Source organism: Lepidochelys kempii, chromosome 4, assembly GCF_965140265.1.
Source record: "Lepidochelys kempii isolate rLepKem1 chromosome 4, rLepKem1.hap2, whole genome shotgun sequence".
Classification (NCBI taxonomy): Eukaryota; Metazoa; Chordata; order Testudines; family Cheloniidae; genus Lepidochelys; species Lepidochelys kempii.
In genome coordinates this window covers 25,985,856-26,012,056 of record NC_133259.1, presented here as the reverse complement: position 1 = coordinate 26,012,056, position 26,201 = coordinate 25,985,856, and the positions used below count along the sequence as shown (strand labels likewise).

General features: G+C 42.8%; 1 protein-coding gene across 7 annotated transcripts in view; it reads right to left on the bottom strand.

Annotated features, from left to right (window-relative positions):
• RAP1GDS1 (Rap1 GTPase-GDP dissociation stimulator 1) overlaps nt 1-1,597 on the bottom strand; it is a 160,680-nt gene extending 159,083 nt beyond the window's left edge. For 6 of the 7 annotated variants that reach the window (XM_073340749.1, XM_073340753.1, XM_073340750.1 and 3 more), the window contains exon 1: nt 869-1,416. In XM_073340749.1, the coding sequence (XP_073196850.1) occupies nt 869-1,247 (379 nt within the window). In that variant the 5' untranslated portion in view covers nt 1,248-1,416. Of the gene's footprint in view, nt 1-868; nt 1,417-1,448 lie in introns of those variants that run through there. The other variant, XM_073340755.1, reaches the window with a different exon arrangement.
• Nucleotides 1,598-26,201: the final 24,604 nt, after the last annotated feature.

Sequence of the window (26,201 nt, the reverse complement as noted above, 5' to 3'; positions counted from 1 at the left end):
ATACTTACAGAATTTGATTTCCACTTAAGAAATCCGTATTAAAATACTGTAAAACAAATTATATTTGAGGAGTACATTCAGTTTATTAAATTGACATTCAGCCTACCTAAGGCCAGCCTGACGGATTAACTGGCAATATCACAGGAGCCCCCAGAAACTTTGCAGTGTGATTTTAGAAAATAAGGAAACCCTGTAAGTTCAGAAAAAAGGTGCCATTACTATGTTCAGCTTCCTGCTGTCTCACCCCTGTTCCCAGCCCTTACGTGACCGAGGTACCGAGCTCAGCCCAGTCACAACACACCCTGTAAACACCCCGCTGGTCCAGTACGGAGCAAGTCCCTGCTCGCCTATTTCATGGACTGGTCTCTGGTTTTACACTCCCCGTGGCCACAGCTGTGCTCTTTACCCCGGGGCTGGGTGGAGACACCCCCCCCCCCCCATTCCCTGCACAGCCCTGGCAAAAGCAATCTGCACCCGGAGCCTCGTCAGGGGAGACAACAGAAGCTACTGAGGAAGTTGCATGAAGTCGTCTTCCTCCTCCTCCTCCTGCCCGTCCGACACAGAGGGAGGAGGGAAGCAAGGGGCCGGCCTTGGGAGGCAAAGGGACAGTGCGACGGGGAAGAGGATGCAAAACAGGGAGCCGCACAGAAGCCACGGAGCGGGGGGCGGGGAAGAGGAGCAGCGGACCTGTTTCGGCATCATGGCCCCGTCCCTCCTGCCTGGAGAGGAGCGAGCGTCTCCCCGGCCCCGCGGTGCGGCAGAGCAATGCCAGAGAGGGCGGGGGCAGAGGCAGGCGCGCGAAAGGGCGATAACTTTGGGGGACAGCCGCCTGGAGCCGGGCTCGACCGCGCGGGAGAAGGGGACTTACCCATGTTCCTGCCCGGAGGAGAGCCGCTCCCTGGGTCCTGCTCAGGGCAGCTGCCTGCGCCTCTAGCCAGCGGCCGGGGAGGGACACGCGGGAGCAGCGGGGACCCGGCGGGGCGGGGCGGCGCGGCGGCAAGCGCGGGGAGGAGGAGGCGGCGGCGGCGGCGGCGGCGGGAGCGGCCCGGCAGCAAGTGCCCGTCCCCGGCGCCTCGGGGTGCGCGCGGCGGCAGGGGCGGGGGGCTACGTGCGTTCCAGGCCGGCCCCTGCTGTCGGGGAGGCGGAGAGCGAAGCGGGAGCCGGGCTCTGTGTGTGTGTGTGTGTGTGTGTGTCTCGCTGCCTGCCGCGGCGGTGTCGATTGGATTATGAGTCAGTGTGTAGTACATCCGGGCAAGGCCCTCCTCTGGAGACACCCGGCCCAGCGGCACCCAGAGCCCCGGGAGGAGGAGCTGCCGAGGCCGCGGCAGCCGCGCGGATACACAGAAGTCGCTGCTTCTCCGGCTTTTGCTCCCGCCCCGTGGACGATCGGGTTTCACTCCGTGCCCGTGCCGCGTCAGTCCGCGCCGGCTGCTGTTTAGCATGAATACCTGGGTAGGAACCCATAGGGGGCTTTGCAGGCAAACTCAGCTCTTCCTGGCCAGAGATCCCTACGGCGCCGGGAGTTTTCCGGCCCGGCCCGGCCCAGTCCCTGTGCAGAGCTCCTCACCCGTAGCCTCAGTCATGGAGCAGTTGTCATGTTGTATTAGTGTCTTATCATGTGCAAATCATATTGACAGATATGTTAAGGCCGCCAGAGAAAATGGGTGGGGAAGAGATTTGCATATAACATTTGGCCATGCTATCCTATATGTCCTCCTATAACGTTTAGCGCTTGCATTGTAGGACGTAGCTAGGCAGAGCCATGAAGGCCCATCGAGCCAGGTAATTAGCTCTGTTTTAGACTATGAACCCATTTTATAGCTCTTTCCATCATTGTAGACCGAGCCTGGTTGATAAATATTCGAGACTATCATTGTTTTTAAAAGTTCGCCCTCGCCCTTCCCCCCCACGGACCAGCCCTGGCTTTCACAACCATGTTACTGGGGTTTTACATGTTTTAAGACTCACTTGTAAAAATGGCTTCAGGACAATGGCTACTTTTCCACCGTAGACAACCCAAGGCCCCAGTTAGAACCCCACCTAGTAAATATGTGTGAAGTGATTTTAACACATCTTGGTCTATGCTTACAAGGGAAAGCATGTTCAACCCATGCTGTCTGATCCCATGTTTCATTTTTTAAATTCTCACAGAAGAATAAATTACCGATTATTTCCTCTTAAAAAAAAAGACTTCCAGCAATAGATTCATAGACATTAAGGTCAGAAGGGACCATTATAGTAGTCTAGTCTGACCTCCTGCACAACGCAGGCCACAGAATCTCACCCACCCACTCCTGCAATAAACCTCTCACCTATGTCTGAGGCATTGAAGTCTTCAAATCATGGTTTAAAGACTTCAAGGAGCAGAGAATCCTCCAGCAAGGGACCCGTGCCCCATGCTACAGAGGAATGCAAAAAACCCCCAGGGCCTCTTCCAATCTGCCCTGGAGGAAAATTCCTTCCTGACCCCACACTCGCACCACTTCCATCCTTTGACACCTAAACCTCTGCTAACCAAAACATAAAAAACAGGAAATTAATCATTTTTTAAAAAAAACAAACCCATACCCCAAGCAGACCCTGAAAAAGGAGATGAGTCAGAGATGTCATGAAGACTGCTAGGGACTTCAATGTTGCTATTGATTTTAAATGGAAAGCGCTCACTATTACTGTGATGGGTTGCAGTATAATACTTTAATATAGATAAAATATCCAAGGTGTGCATGATGCTTCACAGATACAAGATTTTAACAATGTTTCCACCCAGGGAGTTTGCAATCTAATTTGTACAGGTAACACAAATAAAGACAGTGCCTGTTTGTTTTTTTTCAATTTGTTTGTTTTTAATGTTTAGAGTAAATTGACCTCTTGATAGTGGGTTTTGTATTTGTTTGTGGGTTTTTGTCTGTTTTCATTTTAACGTTTGTAGTAAGTTGACCTCTTCATAATGTTTTTTTCCTGCTTTTGAAATACAGAGCCAAATTTTCTTCTCAGTTAAAATGGTATAATCCTGACGTCAGTGGGGTTGCACCATTGTAACTGAAAGGAGAGTTTAAACTACAGCATACTGATGTGACATACCTTTTTCCCACTGGAGGACAGAACAATCTTTGGAGGACTCAGAATATGACATCACTGCCTGAGGTGGCTGAAAGCTGAGAAACAATTCTCTCATTTTAAGACCCAGCACTCCATTCCCTTTTATGTATTAGGAGCTGGGAGAGCTGTAGCTCAGGTTGCAATCTGAATAAAGTCACATTCCAGGTCTTCCAAAGGCTGCCAGAGTCTTCTAAGAAAAAGAGGCAAGAAAGAATGGAGTTCATGTAACAAAAAAGCCAACATCTGCCTCCCAAAAAACGCTTATTCAGCTGTCTTCATACCTCATAAAGGAGAACAAATAGTACATTATTTTGTGTTTTGGATTTTGAGTTTAAAATGTCAGCAAGGAGTGATGGGACAATTAAGAGTGTGCACTGTCACATAGGACTCCTAAATCTTGCACAAATATGAACTTGTTTTGTTATGGCTGAGGTTGGGAGCTGTTCTCTCATGATGAGATTTGCTGTCATAAGAGGAAGTGAAGACTAGAAATACATGTATCCAGAATAGGAGCAGCAGATGAAACTGGGAATCTTTAAGTACTTTTTTCTTTTGCCTATTAGCAGCTGCTGCAAAAGCATTGACAGTGGTAAAGGTTTATCCGAAAAGCCACATTGTGTGTCAAATGGGATTTGAACAAAACTATGACACACTTATAAAAAGGTAGATGGAGTGATTTTGAACAGGAAGCAAGAACTTGATTTTGTCTCATTGCCTTTAATAGAAACAATTTATAAATAAAGATGCCTTTCACTAAAAGAGAAATATTTGTAAAAAGAAAAGGAGTACTTGTGGCACCTTAGAGACTAACCAATTTATTTGAGCATGAGCTTTCGTGAGCTACAGCTCACTTCATCGGATGCATACCTTGGAAACTGTGTGTATATAATGTCTTCTGCAGTTTCCATGGTATGCATCTGACGAAGTGAGTTGTAGCTCACGAAACCTCATGCTCAAATAAATTGGTTAGTCTCTAAGGTGCCACAAGTACTCCTTTTCTTTTTGCGAATACAGACTAACATGGCTGTTACTCTGAAACCAGAAATATTTGTGTTCGGTTGGGGTGTGGAGGGAATGAAAAGAAGATGAAGGATCAGATTGGATTTTTAGGTGAACTTTGTGGTCAAAAGAATCAGTGCCCCTTTCTAAAATGGAAGAAAGGCAAAACATCTGACAAAATCCTCTCAAATAGATGAAACCTCATGCTTTGCTGAATCCGAACCATAAATATTAGAACTGAAAGATAAATGCTTCTAAACAAAAAGATTTGTATGGATCATAGCATGTTCTCATGAGAGACTCTGCATGCGTGAAGCGTTATTGGATTGGGGTTGTTTTCCCCCAGAACGTTTGGTCTCTGTAAAACTGGATATGGGATGATAGAAATATATTTACTCATAAGGACTTCATATTATATTTGTCTGCAGTTTTTCTTCTGGAACCATTACTTTTACAAAATTAGTAGGATGAGCTTCATGGAGTACTTTATTATATCTATTTCATCTATTTGAGAGGATTTTGTCAGATGTTTTGCCTTTCTTCCATTTTAGAAAGGGGCACTGATTCTTTTGACCACAAAGTTCACCTAAAAATCCAATCTGATCCTTCATCTTCTTTTCATTCCCTCCACACCCCAACCAAACACAAAATTAGTAGGATGAGCTTCATGGAGTACTTTATTTTTTTCCCCCAGTTCTTCCACATTAATATGTACCTTTGCCTGAATAATTACCTAAGAATAGTAAAACAGAATACGAATAATTGGTGCTTTGCAGGGCCAGTTCTGCTTGTCTTAGGTGTATGCGTAGTTCAATTGAAATCAGTGGGACAACTCATATCAATAAGGCAAGGAAAAAAAAAATAGGACCAGCAACTTCACATTACAACAGCAACTCCAGATCCACCCCTAGCCAATATCAGTAGCCCTTCTGTCCAGCACCCACCTCACCCTCTTGAATGTGCCTTCTTATTAACAAATTATGTACACTTTTATGACTACAGAGGATTGTGGGATAAATCAAGGAACAATTTGTCAGCCATTTTGTGGAATACAGACCCAAATAGTTTGAATCGTTGATTTAAATCATTGTAACCTTATGATTCACTAGAACGGACCTGCTCCCATTGAAGTGAATGGAGTTTTTCCATTCACTTCAATGGGAATAGATACAGGTCCAATATGTGTACCCATTTGTGTTTGTTTATGTATGTATGTATGTATTTACATGGTTAACTAATATGGAAAACTAATACATTAATCTTTTTTAGAAAAGTGTTGGAAAAAATCATTTAAAAAGTTGCACGTGAGCTGCATGGTTTTGTAATTATTTTTTCCTAGTGTTTTAAAACTGCAGATTGTTTAAATAGAAACTTGATTCTCTTTTAATCTGCAGTTCGCATAATTTGGTAGTTGATATAACATAGAGATTCTGAAATGATCCTAGAAGCAAAAAGTTCCTGTATCCCTCTGCCTCATCAACTCTTCGTCAATTTTCAGATCTCATCTAAAAATATCTTTCCTTCCTTGTCTTTGCTTCTTAGTTTCTTTGTCCTTCAGCAATATTTCTTTTTTACTTGAACTTTGTAACTATGTCCCAAATGTTTCTTTCAACTTGTTTGGAAAACAAGAGACTGTGACAGCCTCTCTTCACTAATCTAGATCTGTAGGATGGGGGGAAGGTGCTGGCAGGGTTTGGCAGATGCCCTTCTTCACAATTTTGTTCCATTTCCAAATGCATGGCATAAACCAGAGAAAAAATAAAGCGGCTGACTAAGACCCTGATCCTGGTAAGACCTACACATGTACTTAACGAGACTTCAGTGGCACATTTAAAGTTAAACACATATGTAGGTCTTTGCGGGATCAGGGCATTATTTGGTATAGGTGCCTCCTTATACTGTGAGCCCTTCCACGAGGGGTTTCTGTGAGCAGTATCTCCTGAGAGAGTCCAGCTTCCAGTGAATTGCGAAGAGGGAACTGAAGGCACAGAAGCTCCTTGCAGATGGTGCTGTTCTCTAGCAGATGCCAGAGAACTGCACAGATCTCCGTGGCATCACTGAATTCTTTGAACTGAACCTGCTGTTACTTCTCTGGAGAGAGGGCAAATACTGTGTCTCTCCCATCCCTTACATGCTGTAAGGAGGAAATTTCTGCTGTTGGAAATACCTAGGGCTTGCTTCTCTATTGTCCTGTGCCTTATCTAGTAGTTTAAATCAGGGCCAAAAGGGTATAAAATGCTACCAAATCAAAATGGTAGTATTTTTTGCAGATACAAAGTGGGTGAGGTAATATATTTTATTTGACCAACTTATTTTTGCACTCCTTTTGGTGTAAATGGTTACATAAGGTGCAGTGCAAAAGAGAACCTCCAAGAGAGGAATTTCCAGTCTCCTGTGGTGCATGGGAATAACGTACGTAGGGGAGCCTCAGGCTCTCATTATTTAAAAAGCTTTGTGAGATACAGTTTGTGTGAAAGACAAAATAATTATGCATTGTATTTTATAAAGGGTTAGAAACTATGAAATATGGTAGATTACGATGACTGGGAAAGCCTGTGAGAATGTAATTAAAATTAATGAAATGATCATGTAGTTAAAGATACATCAACAAGGAAAAATAACTGGGAAATAGAAGCAATGTATTATGTTTCTACTGGAGTTAATGATAAAAATCAGAAAGAACAATGTTATAGCCTATTAAATGCATGCTGAGGGTGGTTTAATTCCTTAGTGAGGTGGAGGAAGAGTCTGAGGGGACCTTTGGAAGAGATAGTAAGGGTGTGACTACCTGGTGGTCAACATTGAAAATTTGTCCCTTACAGAGAAAATACCATGAAAATTGTACTTTGAATTGCAGAATTATAGAACAAACTTATGCAGCCAGCAATATAGCTGTGTTCTCAACCATTGAGGATGGTTTTAAGACCTGCCTTGGAACAGTGAAAACTGGGTCACTGTGATCTTCCACTTCATGTCACTTTATGAATTTTCCTTTTCATATACTGTATCAGCTTCAAAGGCTCAGCACTTCTCCTCACCACTGGCTTAGCTTTCCTTTGAAAACTTCTAGCATACGTTCTCTCATGCAGTGTGGCACTATTCAGAAGAACCAAGAAGTATGTTAGGTGGAAGAGAACAGACGTTGGATGCTGTTCCAATAGTGGAAAGAACACACTGGCTTTCAGCTTTATTTCTCTTAACAATGAGAGAAACTCACTCAACCCTGTTCAGATATACACCCTTAACATTATTCTAAAATGAAGGTTCTCAGCATTTCCAGGAAACAGCTTTGCTTTCTGAGATCTATAACTGGTCTGTAAAACCTATTCCCAAGCTGAATATTTTAGTCATGTTACATCATCATGGTTTTTAATAAATCTGATTTGGTCATGTTTAAGTTATAGAAATGTGAAAATAACTGTGTATGCAGTGTTGTGACTCCATAATGCACAAATATATCATTAGTAATAGGCATTCACCTCATATAACAAATATCTGCTTTGGAACTGTTGGAAGTACTCTGTGAATACACACACCGATGGGGCCCACAACAAACAACTTAGGTGGTTGAACACCTATCTTCCTCCAGTTCAAGGATCACTAGCAGAAATAGGCATCTATCTCTAAGAGAGGTACATGGCTTAGAGCACCACCATCCCGGTCAGCATCTCCCACTGGCTAATTTAGGCAGCTCCCTGCCTAGCATACTGTTTTTGTGGATTGTAGTCTAAGGTGCCTATCTCTCTCGATTCATTGTAAAGGAGCTAGGCATCTAACTCAGGCTTTGTGGATTTCAGTATTGTTCCCATGATTTTTCTAAGCACCACGATGCTTGGCATTTCAATGCCTAAGTTCCTTCATGGATCTGGGCCTTAGTGCCTATCTGAAATTTGGTAAAACAACTCATAACTAGTAGTACTGATCGTGAAATCAGTTGAAATCCAGGACAGATATGTCACTAAGTAAAGGTTGGGGGGGGAAAGAGAACTTCCACAAGGATAAATCAGTTTCTTTCTTGACCTTAGGAATACCTAGCAAAGAAGGAATTAGTCATTAGTGGCACCCAAAAAGGCCTTCATAGTTCTGGATGCAGTGCCTTTTATTCCAGCCGTATGGCACAATACATTTTGGGGAAATGCCAACCAGGCAAAACAGTTACGAAAAACAAAATTGAAGGCAAGAAACAGTAGTAAACCTATGGACAGCGTTAATGAGCTTGAAAAAGGAATCCGAGTTTACACTGTTAAGTTATGAGTTAAAAGTAAAACTTCCTTTGAAATACCTTTGAATTCTGTGTTTTATGCCTAGTTCTTTTAATCTGCTTTTCTTAAAATGTACTTAGAGATGTTTGATTAGTCTGAGGGGGTAACTTTGCTTATAAGTATACATTCAACATAAAAATCATTTTAAAAATTACATATTTATGTTTATAATACTCATTAAATCCAGAGATTTTTTAAAAAGTCAAATCCATTCATATTTCACTATTTTGTGCTGTTTATTTGCTTTTAGCAGTACAGTCAGCCTAAACTGTGATACAGAAGTATCTACCACCTGTAGCTTACAAGTTTCTGATATGTTTAACACTGTGGTATTTAAGCATCATATCCAAGAATTATTAGAAGCTCTAATGTAGTCTAATTGGGACCAGGGTTTTTTTTTAATTTTTTGGTTTTGTTTGTTTGCTCATCTAAGACACTGTTGCCTTTCCGAAGGATAATTTTGGGTGCTGATTGCAAAGGAAATATATCTATCCCTTTGAGCTGCCACCTTTCTTGGAGGAAGGCCTCAGGTCTTGCAGTATGGCAAGACTGTGGCAGTACCAGGGAGTTCCATAGCTGAGGGCCCTCAGCTAATATCTTAAGTGCAGCAAATTGGCAAATGCTGAGTAGGACCCTTGTCACTGTACAACCCTCTAATTGGAGAGAGAGCCAGCTGGGGAACAACTGACTGTTCAACTCCACCCCATTCTCCTCTCCTCCACAAGCAGTTCTGGAGGTCACTTTACCCTGTGGATGCAAGTAATATATCTACTTCACAGCAAGTGTGTGTTGAGGAAGCAAGGATGTCTGTCATTGTCAGACCCATTTTATTTTAGCAAGTTTTCGGCAAAGGTAAGGCTCATCCCTTATTTTATCAGAACCAGTTTGTCTGTGTACTACTAGAAAATGAAGGAAAGTTAACCCATTTATAACCAGCCTGAAAGGGGTTAATGAGACTGAGAAGGGGCCAATTAACCAGGTAGGTTATATTAACAGCTGAGGGGAATGAAGTGGCCTAAGTAATCATCTGAATGACCACTTTTCCCAGCTGAGAAGGAACAAGCAGGGCTAGGGGAAAGCCAGGAAGTAGTCTCCAGCTACTCCCTCGGAGTAGGGTAGTGTATTTGAGGTTAGAGTTCAAGTAATCTGTAGTTACTCCCTGGGAGGAGGGAGTTTGAGCTGGTATTCCTGGAGGAGTGAGTGAGGGGAATCAAAAGCCATAGGAAGGAGCAACAGGGTCTGAGGGAAAGCAGACCACAGTTATCAAGTATAGGGTCCCCAGACTGGAACCCAGAATAGTAGGTTCCCCTACTGGCCACTGGGAAAGTGGCATCGTGACAGCAGGAAGATTATAGTGACCTGGTCGAAAGGCCAGGCCACAAAGAGTATCCTGAGTTGCAGAGAGACAGCAGGGCACACAGGGAGTACCAGAAAGGGGGGTCAGACCTGGGTGAAGTTAATCCCCTCACATGGCCACAACAAGGGGGTGCCCCTAGCTATGAATAGAGCACAGTGGGACACCATTGTTTCTTATACTGAGAAGAAAGATCTGAAATAGGCTGTTAGGGTTCCCGCCCCACTCTGAACTCTGGAGTACAGATGTGGGGACCCACATGAAAGACCCCCTAAGCTTATTTCTACCAGCTTAGGTTAAAACTTCCCCAAGGCACAAATCCCTTCTCGTCCTGGGACTGTATTTGCTGCCCCCACCAAGTGAGTTAGACAAAGATTCAAGGAAAAGAACCACTTGGAGTTCCTGTTCCCCAAAATATTCCCCCCAAACCCCTTCACCCCCTTTCCTGGAGAGGCTTGAGAATCCTATCCTCACCAATTGGTACAGGCGAGCACAGACCAAATCCCTGGGTTTTTAGGGCACTGACACCAATCAGATTCTTAAAAAACAGAACTTTATTATAAAGAAAAAAAACTAAAAGAAGCACCTTTGTAAAATCAGGATGGAAGGTAATTTTACATGGTAATCAGATTCAAAACAGAGGATTCCCCTCAAGGCAAAACTTTAAAGTTACAGAAAACAGGGATAAACCTCCCTCTAAGCAAAGGGAAAATTCACAAGCTAAAACAAAAGATACTCTGACACATTTCCTTGCTATTACTTACTATTCCTATAATTTTAGATGTATTATCCAGTAGGAGCTGGATTACTTGCTTGGTCTCTCTCTTTGTCTCCCGAGAGAACAAACACAGCCCAAAACAAAAATCTTCCCCCACAGATTTGAAAGTATCTTCTCCCCTTATTGGTCCTTTTGGTCAGGTGCCAATCAGGTTATCTGAGCTTCTTAACCCTTTACAGGTAAAGGAGGGATTTTATGCTACCCGTAGCTGTATGTTTATGACATAGGCTGAGTCTGAAGAACTAGGAAAATTAGTACCCATTTTCCAGCAATTTTACAGCTGTACCGTTGCAGCCAATGGTGTTAGGACACAGGCATCTTTACTCCTGTGCCATGGAATGACTGAAAATTTTTAAACAAGATAATACTAAATGATGAGTCATGAACTTTTGTAACAAATTGTTGGACAAATAATCATTCTGAGATTTGTATGAATGTTCACGAATACTCACAGGTCATTAAGTAATTCTCCCCCATAACTATCTAATAATATGACAGCAGAAATCTTACTGTAAGAAGGAGACAGTATTTTAGTCACAAAAATATTGACAATTCATGGGTTTTTTTTAACCAACTGATCATGTGTATTGAGTTACTGCCTTTACTCATAGTTTCTACTTTTGAAACTTTATGCTGATTTCAGGTTTTCTTATGACAGGCACTAACTGTGCATTTATCTGTACATCTCCCCCACGCCCATGCACACTTTCAGTTCAGCACTTCAGCCACCCTGAGAAAATGCAAGGCGACTTTGCAGATTCTTCCCAAGACTGAAAATGTCATTCCTTTCAACGAAGATGGGGGTGGGAATCAAAAGCACAGTAATTATCAGCAGGTTTCTGTATCTTGCTCTTCAGGCAAAGGAGGTTGCTCTTAGGAGTGATTTCCCTTGGGGGTGGGGAATCAGAAATGTAGGAACCAAAGCCCACAGTGCTGACTCAGTGCAAGCTGAATATTTTTTGGCGTGGTGAGGAGTCTGTCATAAGGAAGCCTGCAGTAGCAACATTGAACTTGCCCGACAGTTATGCCTTCTCTGGCACTGCAATAGCAGCACAAAGGTGACCAAATGCTAATGTTGGAGGGGAGCAAAGTGAGAGAGGGCATATAACAAATTAAGAAATTTCTACAAACTATAGCAAAGATTTTTCAGAGTTAAAAGATATTTTCCTTTAGCATTATAAATAAATCCAAGCAACCAATCAGCAAGTGTTTCATTTTAATGGCTTACATTTTGTAAATGTTTTCAGTGATTGTTTCCCTTGTGAAGTACAATGCTGTCTTCACAGCTCCATGTAATACTGGTATTTTGCCTGTTGACAGTGGCAATATGTAAATATCTCTCATCTGATGTTGCGCTTTTGAACACATACACACACAGAGATTTCTTAATGGTAATTTTGTTTATAGAAACAACTAGAATTGAAAAAAAGAGGAGTTACATCCTGCAGCCATGTTGTTTCAGGGAAAGCCTTGTTCAATGCAGTGCCAGGTCTTTGTGAAGCTTGAGTTTACATTAAGCTATTTGATAATTGAAAAGTTGTCAGAGGTTTGCACTTAGCACTAGTGTTGCCGGCAGATCACAGGAATAAATGTTAGAATTGCAGAGTTCTCATACCAGGTTGGCTGGTAGCTTATGGTGCCTTGGTTAAATATGGTTTGTTTGTTTTTCCTGTTTCTGTTTTCCCCATGTGTGAAGTCAGCAGAATACCTAACTCTCAGAAATGGTGTAAGGTTTGATTATTTTGAATTCAACTGTATCTGTAAGTCACAGTCCCATGTTAGATGCTGATACAGAAGTGTGTCACTCCAGTGGATACGTCTAAAGACGTTGGACCAGATCCTCAGGAGCGGCTAAGGTGACCAGACAGGAAGTGTGAAAAATTGGGACGGGGGTGAGGGGTAATAGGCACCAATATAAGACAAAGCCCCTAATATTGGGACTGTCCCTATAAAATTGGGACATCTGGTCACCCTAGGAGCAGCCGATGAGCGTCTAGTGCAGCTAAGAAGATGGCCTCTGAAGGTGGCTGTAACCCACTATTGTGGGTCACTGATCCTCAGGCTGCCAGGAACTGATCTGGTCCTGAGAAGCAACATAGAGAAGCCTTAAGGCAACATTCTGCAAGCAGCAGCTTCAGTAACTGGGGTTTGCCAGAGTGCAAGAGTGAGCCAACTAGCCATGCTCCTTTTTCCTTGTCCACACCTCCTATACTGGAGGACTGCAAGTAGAGGTGTTGTAGGGCCAGTTACAGATCCTGGGATTCCTCAAATGGCCAGTTAAGCTTGCTCAGCTGAGCAGACGATCTGTCCCATTGTTCCTCAGGGAGGTTGGTGCAGGAGCAGTGGAGCATGGCTCCACGCTGCTCCCATTGGAGGGGCTAGCAGTGTTGTGGGCACAGCCTCTTGCACTTCATGATGGCAAGGAATGTGACTGTGCCCAATCCAGCACAGATAAGTAACGAGGCAAAAAGCCTTGCTCCAGCTTTACACTGCTATGGGCTCAATGTGGTCCTTTATGCTTATAAAGAGATGCACAGATGATATAGTTCAAAGCAACATTCTTCTAAATTGGCTACGAAGAATCTGAACTCTTCTACTGTAGTACTCACTAAAGCTGGAGGGGGTTTGTGTGTACAAAAAACAAACTGAAAGTAGAAATCAGCAAAATCATTCTGTTTAAAGGGTTTGCTTTATTTTTTAATTTTAAACTGACTGGCTGCCTGGTTCCCGATTTGCTTTGATTCTTTTGTCCTGAATGACTCTTTACCGGATATTGCACCATGCAAAGGTTTCCTGGGCTGCCACATGTGCAGTTCTAAAATGATGCCCCACTGAGGATGCTGCTTAGTGCGCACACATTTCCCGCATATATTTGGTTTATTGCTATAGTGATAATGAGCTTTGTGTGAGAGGCTTTCAGAGGTTTTTGCCTTCGTGGAGAGAGAAAGCTACAGTCACCTTCCTATTGCTGTTCACTTATAGCCTTATGGTCGTGCATAGAGGAAAGAAGGAGAATCAGCCAGAAACAGGCAAGGGCCACAGAGTGAGGGAAAGATAGCTTTTAGCTTTCTACCACATAGCCACTGCATCCTCTCCATAGCACCAATGAGTGCTCAGGGCTGCTCATCAGGACAAGGGGTGCGTCTATACAGAGCAGGAGGAATCAGGGAATGGCTAGCAGAATGTTCCAGATTGCTGGCTGCTTTCCATAACTGTCCCTACTCGTCCAGCATCCCATGTAGCTGTCTGGATCTAAGATTTGGCTCTTAGACTCCTATTTCCTGTAGAGGAACAAAGGGGTACCACTAAATTAAATTAAATACACCTCTACCCCGATATAACACGATCCGATATAACACAAATTCAGATATAACACGGTAAAGCAAAAATGGTTTTCTGTCTCGTCTACAACGTTGATTCTCAAACTGGGGGTTGCGACCTGGTTATGTGGGGGGTTGCGAGCCTCGACCCCAGCGTGCGGCTGCAAGTTGCGAGCCCCGACCGCTGTGTGGAGCTGCGGGGCTACAAGCCCTGACCCTGGTGCACGGCAGTGAGTCCCAACCCTGACTCCTGCACCGGGCTGCGAGCCCTGACCCCAGGCTGCAAGCCCCGACCACAGGCTGTGAGCCCTGACAGGGACGCGTGGCTGCAAGCCCTGACCCTGGTGCGCGGCTGCAAGCCCTGACCCCTGCGCTGGGCTGTAAGCTCTGAACCTGGCACGCGGCTGCAAGCCCCAACCCCGGCGCACAGCTTCAAGCCCCGGCCCCGGCCTGTGAGCCCTGACCCCGACAGGGACACGTGGCTCCAAGCCCCAACCCTGGGCTTGATGTGAAGGACAACATCAGATGTGCCCTTTCTAAAACAACACCAAGAAAAAAACTTCTTGTGTCAAATACTGTATTAATAACGGAAATGCTCGAGGCCAAAGCAAGTTCAACGCAACGCGGTTTCACCTATAATGCGGTAAGATTTTTTGGCTCCCGAGGACTGCGTTATATCAGGGTAGAGGTGTATTACATCTCAAATAATGTGCAGCATGCTGGTTACATTTCATTGTAACAAAGACAACCATATTTAATGTGAATATTTATTACAAGTAAAATAATCCAATAAAAGATCCTTTGAAAAAGGAGACCTTCAAGTTTCTTGGTTGCGTGGTGGGGCCTTTCCTACCGGGTTTCTATAGCACATGTTACTTAGACATCCAGGCAGATGTCCCATGAGCCTTAATCGGTATGTTTACCCGGCAGCTGGGAATGAGCCATGCAGCGCTGGTGGACACCCCTGCTAACTCAGCTTGAGCTAGTGCACTAAAAATAGCAGTGTGCTCAGGTGGCAGCTCAGACTCTCAAGCCCACACAACCCCCTGGGTCCGATCTTCCTTGTGTGGCAAGCGTGAGTCTCTGCTGGAACTGCAGCATCCACACTGCTAATTTTAATGCGCGAGCTAGCGTGAGTCTGTCTACATTGCTAGAAGGCTCACTCCCAGTGCAGACATAGCCTATAGCACAGTGCAGACATAGCCTATAGCTCTGCAGGCCATTTCAGAGAATGGATGTGATTACATAACCCTAAAACTGAAACGCCAGCAGCTGGAGCATTCAGTGCTATTCTCCAGTCCCCACCAATCCCCCAGGTGGAAACACTAATGTGAGATCAATGTGGGATCAATCATTGTGGGATCAACTGTTGGCCTCTCAAAGTGCTCCCCAACCCTTTTGGGGACCAGTTTATCAGACTAACTTCAGGTATACCAGCTTGTACTTGCCACCCATTCATTGGAGCTTGGGGTGCTCCCAATAGTATGGGGAGATGCCAGGGGAACTCTAAATATATGATATATTTAAAGCCAGATCTCAGATGAGCCTAACCAATGCAATGGAGTAAGGGGAGTCATGCGTAGGAGCCAGCACAACAATGGATTGCTTCTCTGCTAAAAGTTAAGCATGTGCTTAAATGCTATGCTGGACTGGGGCCTATGTACACACACCTGTGTACTTATGGAAATGAGTGCATGTTTGTTGAAAATTTGATCCAGGGCCAAGACTTTCAGAACTGTGTGTGTGTGTAATTGACTTGTTCAATTACTATAATTATATAGGAAACTGGATTAATTTTATGTCCAAATTATACACCCCACAGTTCTGAAAGTCTGGGCCTAGATTTGACAGCTGATACAATGGAAATTGACTGTCTAAAATCCATGCTTTACCTGCCTAGATCTTAATTTAGGGATAGAATCATGACCCTGCTGTATCAAGCAGACTCTCCTGATCACATATGAGTTATGTTTTTTCAACTTCATCTTTTCCAAGCAGGCCCCAGAGGGGTACATATTTCAAAAGGAAGTCTCCTCTCCTTTTTGTGTTTGTCTAATCCAGAGCATCCTCCACTTGTCCCACTGGACTATATACGTAACAGTGAGAAGTGCTCCAATCTGATCGGGTTGTCTCCTCTAGCAGCTGTGCATTTTGATGACATCGATTCACACCAAAGTCTTGTTGATCCTCTTGGGCCTTGCAGATTCATGTGCAGACTTCTGTGGGATTTGATGTTATCTGTATGCAACATTTCCATTACAGACCGTTTATCTATAAATGAAAAATAAGACACTGGCTAGAGAATGGGCTATTCAAAGGGGAAAAGTTCAAGATCAGAGTGCTTACAATTTATCAATGTACCATAATGTAAGTCACACAAATAACAAGTTCATAGTTAATTTTACTAGAGGGAGAAAACATAAGTAGTAAGAGTCTTCACAACAGGTATAATATCTTGCTTCTGGGTTTCACAGCAATACTGGGTCTAATTTCTCTCCTCACATTATAAGCATCATTAGGTTGAATGATAAAGTAAACGATAGTTACTTAAGAAGGAGAAAAGCCTAAAGTAAAGAGTTGTTGTGAAATTGTTCAGCTTAATAGTGTTTTGGGCCCAAGCCTGCACTCCTTATTTATATGAAACACCAACTGATTTCACCTCTCATTTCAAAGGGAATTTTGTGCATGCAAGGAATGCACGATCTAGTGTTGTGTTTCTTCCCCAATGTGATTCAAGTGAAATGTTTCAGATAATTATTTTCAAGGTTTTTAACAGATTCTTGAGATCTCTAAGGTACTTGGATGGGCAATCCCAATCCCCAATAATGGCAGTTTCTCTTATCAAAAGATAAGGAAAGTCATGCCTCAGAGTTGACTGTATGAAACTCACATTCCTGAGAATTCTGCTGTGTGGACATTTCTGCAGAAACTGCTTTTTAAAAAAATATTATTTCGTGACTATGAAACTTCGCTGCATTGTAGCATTGTGTGTGGTCTTTCATCGTCTCTTTTGGGATTCAAAGACAGGATGCTACATTTTTCCTCATGGTTTTGCATTACCCTTTCCCTTTAGAAGACAAGGGATTTGTCTGAACTCATTCCACTGTGGTGTGGAAAACAATCTTCTTATGTATATTACGGGGAAGATCCAGTTACCCCTCCATCAAGTAGTTATTACTTCTTATTACTTCCAGGCACTTCTGTACTTAGTCAGGAAGGATTATCCAATCTGGAAGCAGGAAGGATATGTCTGGCATTTCCTTTGTTATAGCTAAAAGTTGTTTGCTTGGTTGTTTTTTTAAGGCTTTCAGGCCCTTTTACTCCCAAAATTGTTGAGATACAGGCAACTCACAAGGAGGAGGTGGCTGAAATGGAATGGTCACTTTTACATGAAAGTTTCCTGGAGTAGCTTCACTCAGTGAGCTACTCTGCCAAATACCACTGACTGTTAGGACAGGATAGTGTTGCAGAACTGGGATGGCAGCAGAACTTCAGGGCATCAAAGGCCACTTTCCTAGCACCCTGTGAAGAGCTCACGCCAGAACTGCAATGCAGGATCACTGGCTGGAGGCTCGCCATCCTCAAGAGCTACAAGTTAATAGCTAACCAGGCACACATGTAAGCAGACAGGCTGACCCAGGTAGATGTCAAAGCAGTGTGGGCTATCCGGGGGAGGACTACCAGAGATGGAACTGCTGGTCTGAGATGGGGATACATCCACACCTACTTTGTTGTAGGAAAACTCTCAGATCTTAGTAAATTTGCTTCTAAAGTGGGTTTATTCATATGGGTGGAGATGCCAGATGAGTCAAAACAAACACTTGTGTATGAATAGAAGGCACTTGATCCCAAAAAGACTAAAATTAACCCAAAACAACTTTCAGGTGTAGGCAATCCCTAAGTCTCTTCCTTTCCCACACATTCCCTTGAACCTTCTCTGTCTTCTCTCTCTCTCCGTCCTACATTGCCCAATTTTCCCTAAGCTTCTTTTGCACCCGTACATTTCTCTGATCTTCCCTCAGCCTCCTCCTGTCTTGTACCCACCTTCAAGCTCTTCCTGAACCTCTTTACGTTCTTTTCAAATCTCTCCCCCTAGCCTATCACAGTATCCTGTGTAGCACTGCAACCATAGCTTGAGCCCTCAGGGGAAATAGCTATCTGACTTTAGTTTTATTGAAAAGGATGGGAGTTGGAAGCCATCTTAATTAAGAGCAGTCTCACTTGCACATGTGGAGATTGTAGGGAAATAGCAGCCATCTTGCTTGGCTTCAGTCCCAGTGAAAGTAATGGGAGATGGTAGCCATTTTGAATAAGGAAAAAATCATGCAATGGAAGGCAGGAATAGGGTGATCTTGTGAAAGTGTTTTTAATTTTTTTTAAAGTCTCCTCCAACTTGTGCTAAAATTGTGAGTGTTGTCAACGTCCCCAATTTTAGACTCTATACTCAAGCAAAACTATCTGATGTCAATTGGAGACTGGCCATTTTTCTATTTTCCCCTGTTAGAACATGCAAAAGAAGAATAAAGGTTAAACTGTAGTGCTGTTTTTTCCCATGGTGTGATACACTTTTGGTAGAGCTGGTCTGTGTATGGTCCTAAATGGTCTGAATGATGTACTTGCATCATAAGAGCGTGTTATACAGAGACTTAAGGTGGGATGTTATGTAGAAATGCATTAAACTCATTACCAAAGAATGAGATCCATAACTCCCAAGTGGCAAAGCCATCATAATGAGGCATGTGGATGCATGCATTAGGGGGCAATCCATTTGTCTCGTTATGTCTCTGACCTTCTAGGTTTCGTAGTTTGAATTATGCTTTGAATAACTTTCTATTCTTAAATGTAGGTGTTTGAATTATGATTAGTTACTTATCAGTGTATCCCACTCAGTAAGACATGGGTCCACTGTTTTGTTTCTCTGTAAAAGTCAGAGAAAATTACAGGAAGGTATTTTAACCATGATATGCAGTTATGGAGAATCTGAAAAAAAGAAGGCTTCTACTGTATCTTAAAAATAATTCTTAACCATTGGGTTCTTTAGACATTATCCTATTTATTTATAGGGCTATATCTGAAGATATGTGGCAAGTAGGCTCAGCTTGTCCAAGTTTGAATTCTACCTGATAGTCTCTCTCAATTTCTATTTTGTATTTTATCTAATTTAATGGGGTTTTGGGGAGTGTAACCCCCACACAATGACTTGTCTAGGCATGCACTGAAGTTATTTTAGAATTATTAGCATATTTTTGCAAACTGTTCAGCAGACATTCTGCGTAATAGAATTAACATGACATTCTTTGGCTTTCCAAGTGAAATTCCAGCTTGAATTGACTGTCATTTACATCACGTCATAGACAGTGCAAGAAAATAATCTGAAAGAAGAAAATGACAGACTATATTCCAGTCATTTTATGTTGTCTGTTTTTATTTTAGAGCACATGTGCACTGCAGGTACAAGTATCCAGAGCATGGCGAAATGTATCAGATAAGAGATTTCCGTGTTGTTTTCTTCCTTTATAGAAAAAAATAAAACCACACATGCATGTTCAGTCTGTCAAATCATTCACTTCAGTTTTCTATTCCTCAGCGCTTAGTGCAAAGGAAGGCTTCCAACTTATATGCAAAAGTCATTTCCTCTGTGAATTATTTTATTTTCTGGAGCCCCCCAAAATAAATTAATACAGTTTATATATATAGATAGGAAATCAGTATGTAAGCATTTCAAAGGGTGACTGACCTCCTTTTAAATATCTATTTGTGAGCACACGTGTGTATATAGGCCCTGATCCAACAAACTTTACTTCTGCATGTAACCACTACTCATGAAAGTAGTCCCCTGATCTCAGGGGGACTGCTTGTGAGTAATTGCTGCAAGCTTCTTTTTACAGCTAAAATCACAAATTAATGTGTGTTGTCTCATCCCAGCTGTATGCACCTGGTATAAATGTTCTGGCTTTAACAATTAATGCGCTAAGACTATGCAAGCATCACATACACTCCTTAATTGAGGTTATGAGTTTATGAAGCCTAATGGAAAAGCCATGTCATGTTTTTTAGATTCCCAAGAATAATCTGTGTCTGAACATTATGAATTTGGCCTTGGCTAAGTGCATTCAGATAACTTTGCACAAAAGATGAGTCATTCCCCTCTTTCTCTATGAATTAGCAGCATTCTCATAATACATATCCAAAGCCTTCACTTGCTCTGCAGGGCTTATTAGTTTTTCTTGTGCTTTACATTTTAGAAGTGGAATTGTATATTATATGCTTCTTTATAGTAGCTTTCAAAGTTAGGGCAGTCAGTGCTTTCATGGCAAACACAACATATTACCTCATTTAGGAAAACTCACAACAGGTTTGAGCTGTTAACAAGGAAGTGTTTTGTGACATGCACTCCAGGAGGAAGTATTACAGCCATAAATTGGGGAAAAACTAAACATGCTCAGAGCATGATCAAACATATCAGTGGTACACAGATCAGAACTTAAAAAATACAAAGAAAGTCAGTTCCTGAATATGTTCTGTAACCAGAGGAAAGAGTATAATCTGGTCCCTTTAAATGCTTAGTTTAAGATCTATCAACCAATCCCAGATTTTGACACAGTGCAGTGCCATGAGTAGCGATTCTGGTGTGTCTTCCCCCTCTCCCTCCCCAGTAGTATGTAATATACATACAATAGTTAATATTCTCAGCCATAATTACAGAAGCAAAGAGCAGTTCCACATTTGGGGCACTGCATGAAAGAAATTTGGAGATCACTGTTTGGATTAACTGTATTTATGTCTTTCGTGTTCATAGAGTATGTAGATGGGCAGAGTCACTCTCAGGAGTTCACACAGACTATGTTGGGGCTGGTCTATATTTGAATGGGGTGTGTGTGTGCGTTTTGTTGGGGTGGAAGGGGTGTGTGTGTGTGGTGTTACAATTATACCAGTACAAACCCTAGTGTGGATGCAGTTATATTAGTTTAAAGCACCAGCTTTATAGTGGTATAGCTATTCTTCTTCCTGCATTGGACAGCTATCAGTATAAAGCACCTTTATGGCGATATGACTGCATCCACGCTTGGTGGGTTGTACTGCTTTAACTATACCAGTATAATTATATGGTACAACTTCTAGTGTAGACAAGATGTTGGTATCCAAACCACCCCACTTCTGGGGTTTGGCTTTATTGGTAATTCAGACCTCAGCCTGAGCTTCCTCCCTGAGCTTGTCTGTCACTAAGGTTTTTCCCAGGACTTCCTCCGTGCAAGCTCCCTAGTTCCTCCCACCTCTCACAATTTTTCCTGTTGTGTGAAGTGCCGCAGCAACACGAGAGGAGAGAACGTTCTTGGGAGTTGTCCTTACAATGTTCTCTGCTGCAGCATTTCCACTGAGGAAAAGAGAGGGTTCTGGAACTGTAGGAAAGTAAATCTCTGGGCAGGTCTATGCTTAAAACGCTGCACCGGTGCAGCTGTGCTGCTATAGCGCTTCAGTGAAGTTGCTGTTACGAGCGTGAGAAGTTCTCATTTTGGTGTGAGAGGCAGTAGCTATGTCAGCAGGAGAAGCCCTCCTGTCAACCAAGGGCTTGTCTAGACTGCAGGTTATGTTGGTATAACTTGTCACTCAGGAGCGTGAATAAGGCCATGTCTACGCTAGTAAGCTTACAGCTGTACCAACGCAGCAGTGGTAGCTTTATCAGCGGGAGACGCTCTCCTACCAACATAGCACTGTGCACATACCACTTATGCTGGTGAAATTTATGTCACTCAGGAGGGTATTTTTTTTTCATATCTTTGAGTGACGTAAGTTTTGCTGACATAAGTTGTCATGTAGGCATTGCCTAAGCCACCCATCCTGAGTGACTTAAGTTACACCAACCTAAATGCTGGTGTGGACAGTGCTGTGTCGGCAGGAGAACTCTCCCGGGTGCAGCTGCGCCGCTGTAGTGCTTCTAGAGTACACTAGCCTATAGTGCTGTCTACACCTGGGGTTAGGTCGGTGTAACTGCATTGCTCAAGGGTATGGATTTTTCACACCCCTGAGCAACATTGTTATACTGATTGTAAGTTTATGGTGTAGACCTGGCCTCCCTCAATATCCCCTTTCAGGTTTGTAGAAACTTTATTTTAAGTCATCTGAGCACAAGACTAGGACTTCTCTGCATACAAACTGGTACCAAAATGAGTAAATCAATTGTAATTTGCACCAAAATAACTAAAAGTGTCAGTTTTATTTTGGAGTAAGAGTGTCCAATTTCAATTTGGCTTAAATTGATTTTTTTCTGACTTAAGTCACGTTGAAAAGGATACTTTTACTCCAAAGTAAGTGTCCACACACACACTGGCACAGAAATAAATACAACCAAGTTAGTTATTTCAACTCCAGTTTGTGGGTGGATGAGCCCAAGGAGCATGGAGCTCCTGACTCAGCCATGGGTTACTTTTGTAGCCTGGAGCAAATCACTGTAACTTCGTTTGCTCATCTCATTAAAAATATTAAAAATAATTAAAAATTATTAAAAATAATTAAAAATTTAAATACTAAACTAATACTAAGTATTAAAAATAATACTTATGTACCTCTCAAGGTGCTGTGAGGACCAGTTCATAATATTTGTAAAATGCTTTTAATATTAAAAGCACTGTATAAATATAACTCTTTTTTGAAAATGTCTCAGTTTAAAAGGATAACATGCAAAATGCTAAATTGTGTTGCATCTGTTCACAAAGTTCCTTTGGCTTTTTAGCAATATCATTCCATGGGTAAGACTTTGATCCCCCAGTCCCTATATGCTGCTGTGGTTAAGTACAGGGGCTGAAAAAAGCCTTTTATTCCAGCTGAGGAGAATTCCTGCAGGACAGATACTGTGCAGTATACCAGAGGCTCCCTATGCACATCCCCTTAGAAGCTCCAGTGCAGAGGACATGCCGGGTGTAAAGTTTGGGGTGGAAGGGAGCTTAACAGGGCAGTGAGAGCAGGCCTATAGGGCGATGGGGATTCTTGACAAGGTCACTACTAGTAGCAAATCCAGGGCAGGCTGTAATATAACTTAGGCACCCCGGGAGGCTGCTCTAGAGATGCAGAAAGCTGCACTAGTCTGTAATTAGATGGGCCTCCCCCTCCCCCAGGACTATGAGTTCTTGCTGTGCCTCCAAGAGGTGAAGCACAGAATCTTGCCCCATATTTACATCCATCTGGCCCTCCCCATCTGGCTCCTTTGAAAAACTCTAGTATCAAAAGAGCAGAGAGTGTCCTGCTATTTATCATTCTTAGAATGCTCTCTGCTGTTCAAAATATGGGCCCCTTCCGTTGGTTATTTTGTTTGTGTAATGTGCAAGGGATTTCTTTCCTTTAAGATGTGATTTAATCATTTTCTTACTGCTCACAGGAGTAATTTTCCCACCTTGGCCTTCTGAATTTTATGGGAGTAAACGTTCAGCTAAAACATATCCGACACTTATACAATAAAAAATGAAGAAGCAGTTAAGCTCCTTTATGTAGCTGAAACAATAGAAGCTGCCACTGATGGCACTGTACCACATAGAAAGGCCTGAGCAAGAACTAATTTGGGGACAAGAAGAGGGTTTTCCCTGATGCAGGGGCTGGGAGATTGATGGGTTGCAGCTGTGTTTATCTCTGTGAGTTTCAGAGGCAGGAAGCCAAGAGACTAAGCGCACGGATACACTAGAGAGTTTACAGCTCTCTGTGTAGCTGCTCTAAGCTGATGGGAGAGAGCTGTCCCATCAACTTAACTATGCCAGCCCCCATGATTTGCAGAAGCTGTGTAGGCAGGATAAACTCTCCTGCTGACATAGCCGTGTCTACACCAGCGCTTATGTCGGTATAACTTATGTTTCTTAAGGGGGTGGTTTATTCATACTCCTGCGTGACAAATTATAACGACATATCTTAAGAGAGCCCAAGAAGCATTTGTGAGGATGCTTTTGGGAGGTAGAAGAGCTGGAGCTCTGTGGGGTACAGGACTGTCTGGAAAGGCAGACTTGGAAAATATGAGCAAAGAAACCACCTCCTGTTCTTTGTTTCTACTATGCTCATGGAATCAACTTTGTGTATGTGCTTTGTAAGTAAACAGGATTGCATCAAAGAAATAGCTGACTCACTGTTGCATTAATTTATTCTTCAAATAGAAACAACATGGTCAGACTCTGAATTTTGGCCAAATGTTCAGGCCAAGGGCAACAATACATTAGAGGCTGCAGTAACTTACACTAGGAGATCAGACCAACACACAGCTGGTCCAAGATTGTGAGAGCCTAAATGTGGCTTAAACCATCTTTGGGTCGCTCCCCGCTCCCCATTGTTTTACCCAATGGGGGCAGGGGGTGCTGTACACTCTTCAGTTGCAGACAAATCTTGGAATCAAAGTCTTTTAACAGGGAAAGTTCTTACCTTTTATCCACCGGCTAAGGATGGTAGAATGTCCAGACTATCTTAGTCTAGTTTTCTAATTACTGTGTTTATGCCATTGCTCAGGCACTCCAGGGTACTAGAATTAACAAACCCACTCCCTGCTACTCATTAAAGGCTTTCAGTTTTAATGTCTTTTAGTGCTTGAATTGTTAAAAACATTATCCTTTAATGACTTCTTTCATTTACCTAGCACTATGGCTATGTGTGGCTATGTTTGCAAACATGCCCAGCTAGCTCTCTGCATGTATATTACTTAAAATTAATTAGTTGCAAAATCTATAGCATTAGATGTAGAATAAAGATAGAAATTAATAAATAAAAAAATTAGGAAGGCCTGGATATGACAGCTCTTTCTGCAACCTTAAGTCAATCATCCTGTACAAACTATGCATTTTGTAATGCACATTAACAAACAATAATACATTTTTACAAGTGTAACCCTTCTGCCCGTCAGAATTAGCAGCAACAAGGGCCAAGCTCAGTAGCTAGGGTTCCTTTTCAGTAACATAATGCAAAACTGCCTCGAGCCCCCTCACAGTGACCTGGGACAATTACATACCACCCCCCCAGGTGCCTCTAAGAGGCAATACTTCCCCTCTCTCAAGCACAGAATCTGAGGGTAGCAAAAGCCTTTTAATAAAGGAGGGAAACAATGTGGCATTATGTGGGGAAACACCACAAACAAACACAAACCACGAGCAAAAGACCCACCCCCAAGTAAGTTTGGCAGGGTCCTTTTCCCCTCAGGGTGTTAAGTCCAGCAATCCAACAGCCACTTCTCCCACAGTTTCTGTCCTTGGTCAGTGCAGCCCCAGAGTTCAGAAGTTCATCTGCAGAGTTGACCTCCCAGCCTGAGTGGAAGGGGGCAAGGTATGGGGCACTTTACATGCTCCACTGCTCAGGTCAATAGCCAATTGCCACACCTCTCCATGGAGTTTTGCTGTTAGCCGCACCTCTCTACTAGCTATCCTGCTAGCTGCTCACCTGCATGTCTTCAGGCCCTGCCCCAGCTTAACACAGCTCTCAGTAACTTCACCTCTTTAATGATTTCAGCTGTTAGTAGGGGAGCCCCAGTACTGATGCGCTCAAAACCTCTAGCCCAAAGTAGGTCTAATGCTTAGACCTAGGAATCAGTGATTTCAGCTCTGCAGCACCTAACAAGACTCCTAATAGAGACAAAATTAGCTTTATCATTACATCATGGAGATGAAGAAGAAGAAATCAGAATCATCATGGTATTTCACACCCTCAGATAGAACCCAACCTACCTCTCTCTCAATGCACTGGGCTTTGGAACCCATGTCCTTTGCCTAGCAAGTGCTACTTAGTTGAGGGTGAGTCTCTCCATCATAAAATGCCAAGTACAGTTCTACTGTCCTTGATTCACATAACCAGGATAACAACACTTTATTACTCCCTCCCCAATAACAAAGAGACTGGGAATCCCACAGCAGCCAAAGTGACCATTTGGGCAAGGAGTCCCATCATGCTAGGCCGGGTGGGTGTGCCCGTGCAAACAAGATCAGCTCCTGAAGTCCTTTTCCACAACTCACCACCAGATGTCAGGGTAGAACTCATTCTGACTCTGCTTACACAAGGCTTTTTTTTTTACACCTACCTGTTAAATGTATTACTTAAGTATCAGAAATTCGACATGTGCAACATGGTTAAATTAGCATTTTGGGAGCAGCCTTAGCTGCTGGAAAGTCTTGTTTTGAGTCCTTGATCATTACATTGCATTTTAATTTCCCTGGTATAGGTGTATATATAATTTTAAAAAGTTTGAGAAGAAATAGGAACCTGCAGCTATTTGGCTTGGGGAATTTAAGCGCCATTGGCTTTACCACTGGACCTTATAAATTTTTGTCTCTCCCTTATTAGTATTTTATTATCTTTATTGTGATAGCACCTAGGGACTCTATCTGGGATCAGGGCCCCATAGTGCTAGGCATCATACAAACAATAGTAGTCCC